The sequence below is a fragment of the Crocodylus porosus genome, unplaced genomic scaffold (genome assembly GCF_001723895.1).
Source record: "Crocodylus porosus isolate Cpor-Errol unplaced genomic scaffold, CroPor_comp1, whole genome shotgun sequence".
NCBI classification, from domain to species: Eukaryota; Metazoa; Chordata; order Crocodylia; family Crocodylidae; genus Crocodylus; species Crocodylus porosus.
The window spans coordinates 7,067,094-7,075,421 of record NW_017728949.1 but is presented as its reverse complement, the minus strand read 5'-3'; the positions used below and the strand labels follow the sequence as shown (position 1 = coordinate 7,075,421).

General features: G+C 43.6%; 1 protein-coding gene across 2 annotated transcripts in view; it reads left to right on the top strand.

Moving 5' to 3' along the window:
* The window catches only part of METTL21A (methyltransferase like 21A), an 8,894-nt gene extending 4,668 nt beyond the window's left edge, over positions 1 to 4,226 (top strand). Inside the window, exons 3-4 of one of the 2 annotated variants that reach the window (XM_019554621.1) lie at positions 963 to 1,074; positions 3,460 to 4,226. In XM_019554621.1, the coding sequence (XP_019410166.1) occupies positions 963 to 1,074; positions 3,460 to 3,857 (510 nt within the window). In that variant the 3' untranslated portion in view covers positions 3,858 to 4,226. Of the gene's footprint in view, positions 1 to 962; positions 1,075 to 1,462; positions 2,175 to 3,459 lie in introns of those variants that run through there. The other variant, XM_019554622.1, reaches the window with a different exon arrangement.
* Positions 4,227 to 8,328: the final 4,102 nt, after the last annotated feature.

The following is an 8,328-nucleotide window of genomic DNA, read 5'->3' as shown; positions in this document are numbered from 1 at the left end:
GAGTTCAGTTGCAGCCTTGGCTTTCCTGGTTTGCTCCCTGCAGGACCGGACCAGTGCAGAATAATCCTCCTTGGAAGTGAATCCCGTCCTCCACATACAAAGCATTTTTCATCTTCAAGGCACTGTACAGCCACAGCACCATGATTAAGGGTGGAAGTAGTCCCATTTTACAAACAGGGAACCTGAAGCAAAATGTTTTGTACGACTTATCCATGACTGGAGATGGGTGGACTCAGTGGCAGAACTTGTTCCTGGGTCCTTTTGGTCTGCCCATTACTTTGTGTTTCTGTATCTGGTCATAAATAACGTTTAATTATTTGTATTAACTACTGCATATCTTTTAATACACTTGTCAGTTGTCCTAAGGCAAAATTAAATGGTAAGAACATCCACTATAGAAAATTCAGCTACTTCCTAAGTGATGATTTGGTTTTGGAAGACTTTACTGTTGCTTATGTTGGATGTAATCTATACTTGTAGAAATGCTCTCATCTCAGTACAGTCAACTGCTTCACTCTCACTCATATATTTTATGGAAGAGAGCATGCACCAAGATTAAATCTAAATCTTTTCAATAGTCATAAACATATTTATAAGAACTTAATTTACTTTTCAACAGTTCTGCAATTTTGCATTCATTTTAGGATCCTCATTGCATGACCAGAACCCCAGCTTTTCCTCTCTTCATGCTACAGTATTTTTTGTTTTATATTATATGATGGTTTCTTTCTTTATGAAATCCAAGCCTTCACTTTAACCTGCTTTTTCTTCTCCTACAGTGCAGGAAACAGTCCTCACTGCTTCCTGTCAGGTTTTTTATAGAGTTGCTGGCAAAGAATAGCTGTATACTTGAGGTGCCTGATTGTCCATACCCTTCCTGCAACCTTCTCTACTGGTATATATCAGAAATACTACAATTTAAAAGTCCCATTTTTAATTAATCATTGTGTTTCCTGGCTTAGGCTGTAGTCCTGTGTTCTTATCTGGAGACAGGAGCTATGGATCTCCAAGAGCGCTCAGTGATTGAGCTAGGAGCAGGGACTGGATTAGTGGGAATAGTGGCCACACTCTTGGGTAAGTTCTCTAAGAAACTGGTGCTGCAGCTAGATTCACACATTTAGGTCACATGGTTGTTATGAAGGTTAACACAGAGTCTGTGTGACACTTACTGTGACACCTTCCCTCTGAGTCATCTCCCTTTCTTGTTAATCTTTGGAGCCTACCGCATCATTTATTGTGGGGATGGTGCCAGAGCAGATTTGTTCATATCAGAATCCTCTTATGCTGACTATAGTTACCATGGTAGTCAGCTCAGTGGTATTAAGTTCAGTAGCTATTCTCCCTCAAGGGAATAAATACTGTGCTTATGTCACTCAGATGTATTAATACATGGTACTGCCACAGTGCTTGGAAAAGGTATCCCAGCATGTGTTGCATAAGCATGATTAATTCTGTTCTACAGGCAGGGAAACCAAGGCCCAGAGAGACTAAATAATGGGCCCAAGGTCTGACAATGAGTTGGTGGCGAGGCCAGGAATAGAACATAAGTGTTCTAGCTCAGTCAGCTGTCCTGTGTGCTTTGCTTTGCTCTGCTCTTCTCTGTTGCTTCCCCTATTTGGGGATGTGCATAATGAGCCCCTGCAGTTTTAAATCACCACTGGTATTGGTAATAAATCTGTATCTCAGAGCTTTGCGTTTGTTTTCTCTCTGTCTTCATCAGTCATCTCAACGTTTATTTAGACACCCCAGATTTATCCCACAGTAAAAGAATAAGATACGATGCTTCATGGTGTTTGAGCCACCACTTCAGAATTTACAGTACATTTGTGAATGCTCAGCCTCATTAGTATTAGTTTGATTTTCAGTTTAAAAGAAATCTGCATTTGAGTGCTTTAAAGTTAGCTCCTTAATAGCCAACATTAGCTGAGAAATGTCTATGTTTTAATTATGTTGAATGCTTTGTGCATTAACAGGACTTGATATCTTCCTCACCTGTCATACTCTTTTTTGTTATTATTATTACCTGTGGCCTTCAAGTCAGATGCTACAAGTAGATCCATACAGGAAGGCTTGATGGAAGCTGTTGGCTGGGATTTTCTGGGGCTGCTGAAATCAGTAGTAAAACTCCTATTGACTTAACTGGGAGTATCATAGAATCAAAGCAAATTAGGGTTGGAAGGAACCTCAGAAGATCATCTAGTTCAACCCCCTGGTCAAAGCAGGACCGTCCCCAACTATATCACCCTGGCCAAAGCTTTTTCTACCCAGGTCTTAAAAATTTCTAGGGATAGAGATTCCATAACCTATCTGGGTAACTTGTTTCAGTCCTTTACTACCCACCTAGTAAGACAGTTTTTCCCTAATATCCAACCTAAACTTCCCTTGCTGCAACTTGGGACCATTGCTCCTTGTTCTGTTATTTGTCACCACTGAGAACAGTCCAGCTCCATCCTCTTTGGAACCCCCCTTCACGTAGTTGAAGGTGGTTATTAAAATCCTCCCTCAGTCTTCTTTAGACTAAATAACCCCACTTCCCTCAGCCTTTCCTGAGTCATGTTCCCCAGCCCCCTAACCATTTTCAGGGGCTGGAGAACATGACTTATGAGGTGAGGTGGAGTAGAGGTAGGCCAACAAAGTGCCAGTTCATACCAGCTAGGGATCTACTCTGCTGGGCAGAATTGACCTAATGATTGCACTGGAGTCAGCAGATCTGTGACAATTTACATTGGCTGAGAATCTGTGTTAACTAGCAACTATACACTACTTAGATGGCACATGCTGCTGTGTTGTGTCTAAACTTGTGTTGCCAACTCTCACACAGATGTAGCCTCACTGAGCTGAACTCAAATTTACCTTTTGCACCTTGCTATTTAAATACAGGTTAAGGCATGACTACATTTAAAAGTAGCTGTACATTTTAATAACAGTCACAGGAGTAAGTGACAGGCTCTATTTAAAAGAGATTTTAAAAATTTGAACAAATATTTTAGGTAAAATAGCAGAGTCATTAACATACTTTAAAAATAATATCCATGGAGAAAGCTCTTCAGCGTCCATCTGCTTTGCCTGGATCTCTGTTGCTAATTTGCGTAATCAAATACCACATCAAGGCAGAAATTGAATCTGAGGGGACTATTTTTGTAATAATCTCTAATTTATTCTGCCTGTAGCTGCCTGTTGGAAAGGCAGAAGGCAACTTTTCTTTTTCTTTAAATAATTGTTTTCTTTAAAAAAAAGTTATTTGAGTAATTCTATCTTAACATGGAAATGAAATTATTTCAAGTGTCTCTTTCTTTTTAAAATCAAGTAGCTTAGTTTAGTAAATTTTTAATTTTGTTTGGTAATATTTTTAATTCTTAGTGGGAACTGAAGAGCTTGCTTTGCTTAAAATGTACCCTGGAAGTCATATTGATGGATGTTGATTATTTTGTCTTGAGACGTATGCTTTTTGTGTCATAGGTGCTCATGTCACCATCACAGACAGGGCAGTAGCCCTGGAATTTCTTGAGTCAAACATTCAGGCTAACTTACCCTCTGAACACCAGTCAAGAGCTGTGGTAAAGGAACTGACTTGGGGAAGAAACTTGGAGAATTTCTCTCCAGGAAAATTTGACTTTATCTTGGGTGCAGATATCATTTATCTGGAAGAAACGTTTGTGGATCTGCTTGAGACACTAGAACATCTTTGCTCAGAACACACCACGATTCTGCTTTCATGCCGGATTCGTTATGAACGGGATCAGAATTTCCTGAAGATGCTGAAGGGACATTTCTCTGTACATGAGGTCCACCATGACCCTAGTAAAGATGTACATATATTCAAAGCACAGAAAAGTTTTCATAAAGAAGACCTTTGACTGTGTATGTTAGTATTAGAATCAAACAGTAGCTGGTGTCCAGCTACCATTATTTCTATTTGTACCAAAAAGCATAATTTTAAAAGTATCTAGCTAGCTTCATGTACCACAATGTACTGCACCTATCTGCTGGCATACCTGACCATCCCTGTAGTCTGGGTAAGTATACTTTCACACTTTTCACTGTTATCAAAATTCAAAAAGGTAATTCTTAGAGCTGGTTTAAAATTTTTAACTGGAAAATATCTCCAAGCAAAAATGAGATGTAGTTGAAAACATGTTTTGCAGGAATAGCTTTGATTTTTGTTGTTGTTGTTGTTTTGTTCATGTAACTTTTGGTACCTGTAAATTAAATAATGATTATTCTCAGGTTTGCTTTGTTTCTCTTTTTTTCTCCCCCCTTTTTTTTTTTTTTTTGAATGTTGAGGTGCTTCCTTGAACATTTTTTTTCTTTTCTCCTTTGCAGCTTTTCCAAGTAGAAAGGAATGGACATGTGACTAGCTCTCCCAAGCTGACAGCTGCAGTAGTTGCTACTACAGTACTTTCCCACTAGATGTGAGAACTAGTTTGCACTGAGCAAACTCAGGAATAAAACTGACTGTTGGAGTGCATCCAGGCATGCGTGTGCACACCTTTCCACATTTCACTTAGTAACTTTCCCATGTAAAATTACTACATATTTTTCAAGGAGTACTTTCCAGTTCACCTTGAACAGAGTAACTCACTGGGCACATCTGCCTGAGATGTTTACTGCAGAGCTGCCTAATTGGCTCCAAAGTAAAGATCTCTGTGTCTAGACGTGTGGCCCTATTAGGCAGCAGGCAACAATAAATTTTGCAACAGGGAAGTACTTGTAAAAACATACTAACCTGCTGCAGAGTTTTTACTCCACAGTAACACATGTAGATGCTGAGGCACCTGGCTGGGGCACAAGGGTGCTTCCGTGTAGGGGCTGATTACTGACTAGCCATGCACTGAGGCACCTTTGTGCCCCAGCCAGCCCCTCCGCAGCATGCTGAGTTGGGCATGAGCAGGCCTAGGCTGGTAGGCTGACCCCTGGGGCTCCCTGCCAGCCGGGGCTGCTCTGGCTCAGTGTGCTGCGGTCCTGGGCAAATGTTCAAATGTTGCATCTGGGAGCAATAAACTCTGGCATGATAAACACTGGAATTGATTGCTGCACCTTAATTGCATGTAGACGTGCCCACTGTGTAGCAGAGCTTCATGTTGTGTGTCTGTTCCACTTTTACTGTATTAAATCAATTTACCACTGAGTAAACATATCATGTCTGCACCATTAACAGGTGCAGTTACAGGAAGTTATTATTCTAACTTGCAGAGGGCCAGGTCATCTTTGTCTTAAAGTGCAATCAGTTTAACACACTGATCTTGCAGACTCATGCACATACTTAACTTTATGCATTTTTGTGAGTAGTTCCACTGCATTCAGTGGAATTACTCAGACTGTGTGGAGTGAAGTTTACATGCACGAGTCTTCACAGTGTTGGGATCTAAAAAACCCCAAGTCGTCAAGTTAACACAGAATTTCTTAGCTTTCTTAGACATTAGGCCTGGAAGGGACCTCATGAGATCATCGGGTCCAGCCCCCTGCCGAAGGGGCAGGAAGTCAGCAGGAGTCAGATCACCCCAGCAAGATAAGCATCCAAGCATTTCTTAAAGAGATCCAGAGTAGTATCGTTCTTAAAGATATCCATAGTAGGTGCTTGCACCACTTCTGGGGGAGTCTATTCCAGATCCTGGAGACATGGACTGTAAAAAATGTTTTCCTTATGTCCAGTCTAAAATAGTCTTCCAGCAGTTTATGACCATTAGATCTTGTCTTCCCTTGAGGTACCCTGGTGAACAGACATTGTCCCGGTTCCTGGTGTGCACCCCTTATATACTTATAGGCTATCACCAAGTCACCCCTGAGCCTTTGCTTCTCCAGGCTGAAGAGTCCCATGTCTGTCAGCCTCTCCTCATAAGGCCTGTTCTTTTGACCTCTAATCATGCATGTGGCTCTCTGGACTCTCAAGCTTCTCCACATCCTTCCTAAAGCGGGAGGACGACTTCTTGGGTCTTGCTTGAGATGCATCAGTAGATGCAAGATAGAGTTTTATTTGCTTTGCCAGCTGCAGCTTCACATTGGTAGCGCATGTTCATCTTGCGGTCAGTCATGACCTCCAAGTCTCTTTTAGGTTGTAGTGCTAGTGAGTGTAGCACTGCTGAGCCTATAAGTATGAAATGGGGTTTTTTTCCTGAGGTGGAGCACCTTGCATTTCTCCATGTTGAATGTTATCAGGTTTTGATCCACCTTGTGAGCCTGTTCAGGTTGGCCTGAATTGCCAGCCTATCTTTTAGAGTGACCACACTTCCCCATAATTTGGTGTTATCCACAAGCTTAGTCAGTCTGCTTCTGACACCTGAATCCGGATCATTTATGAATACAGGCAGTCCTCAGACTTACGACACAATTGGTTCCTGAAAACCGCATCTAAAGTTAAAAAGGTTGCAACTTAGAACCAATTTTCTCATAAGAAACAATGTTATAAATCGGGGATTGGTTCCTGAATCCTATTTTCACTAAAAATACCACAGAATGTTGTACTCGATCAATTATAGATGAGTAATATAGCTACATTAATGTATTTATATTGTAAATAGCAAGAATGTTGATTTGGAAGGACTTCTTTGAGGTGACTTTGCTGGATTTTTTGAAAGGTTCTTGGTTGGACTTTTTGAAGGGTTCTTGGCTGGAGTCTTCCCAGGAGTCTTGGCTGCAGGTTTTTCTGGAGTCTTGCTTGCTTTCTTAAAGAAAGTGTCCAAGGAAGTTTGGACAGATGTTCTCCAGGGAGATGGGTGACACAGTGAACTTGTTTGCTGACATGGTGTCGCGTCAGATCAAGCGTTGTAAAGTCAAAACTGACATAAAGTTGAAACAGGGTGTCAATTTATAAATGTTGTAAGTGCGAAACATTGTAACTCAGAATGCTGTAAGCTGAGGACTACCTGTATATTAAAGAGTATCGGTCCAAGTACTGAGCTCTGGGGAACACCACTGGTCACCATGTGCCATGTTGATTCAGTTCGATCAACTATCACTCTCTGGATCTGACCACAGAGCGAGTTCCTAAGCCATCAGACCATGAGGTTGTCGAGGCTGCAGTTCCGCAATTTTACCATGAGGACATCATGGGAGACCGAGTCAAAGGCATTGTCTAAATATATGACATCAACCTCTTCTTCTTTGTCCGGGTGATCCATCACCTGGTCATAGAAGGAAATGAGGTTGGTGGGGCAAGGCCTACCTGCAACGGAGCCACATTAGCTATCTCTCAGAATGTTGCCTTGTGTTAGCCTGTTGTTAATGGTTTCTTTGATGATTTTTTCCAAGATCTTTCCAGGGAATGAGGTCAACTTGCTTGCCTTGTAGTTCCCTGGATCTTCCTTCCTATCCTTCTTGAAGATAGGCACCACATTAGCTCTCTTCCAGTCTTCAGGAACCTCTCCTGAGCTCCACAAGTTCTCCTTGCCATTGGCTATGCTATGATGTCAGCCAACTCTTTTAGCACTCTTGGGTGCATACCGTCTGGGCCAACTGACTTGTGGATTTGCAGCCTCTTAAGCTGTTCCCTCACAAGATCTTTGCCAGTTATAGGCATATTAGTCAATTGCCCATCAAGAATGACAAGGAGGGGGGGTGGGGACAGAGGCCAGTTTCCAGCCCCACCATGCTTCAGATCTGGACCTGCTCCCCTGTCCCTCTTTGAGTCTGGGCCTGTTCAACCCCACCCCCTCCTTGGGTCTATTCTCCCCCTCCCCCCACTTCAGTTCAGGCGCCACTTCCCCACCCCCACGCTCTGGGACTGCCCAGCCCATGTCCACCTGCCTCCCCTCCCCGCTCCTCTCCCACCCTCCCAGATGCTGGCAGAGCCCAGTGGCGGAAGCAGTGGGGCACCATCACCATGCCTCTCCCTCCCCCTCCAGCTCCCGTCCATTTCTATCCCCTCCTGCTGGCTTTTGTTAGGGCTTGACGGTGGTGGGATGGTGGCAGTGCACTCCCCACAGTCGTGATGGGCAAGGACAGAGTCCAGCCCCACCTCCGCTTCTTGTCCGGTCAGGGAAGGAGGGGAATGGGCCTGCTCCCCCCACCTCACTCCTGCCACTTCGGGACCGCTCCCTACCCACCAGGCTGTTGTTGGAGCACAGCAGCAGCGGGGCACTGCCACCATACCCCACCCTCTTCCTCTCCTATCTCCCTCCCCATACCTGTTGGGGCCCGACAGGTCCACATCCCCCCAAGTCTGGCCCCACCCTGACTTCTCATCCAGTTGGGAGGAGGGGAAATGGGCCCCCTCCCCCACTGCCTGCAGGGCTGGGGCAGGCCAACTGTGCTCCCTACCCCTCCCCAACACGGCAGCACTCCACCATGCCATCTCCTGTCCGCTCTTGAAGCACTCTGGTTGTTTCAGTC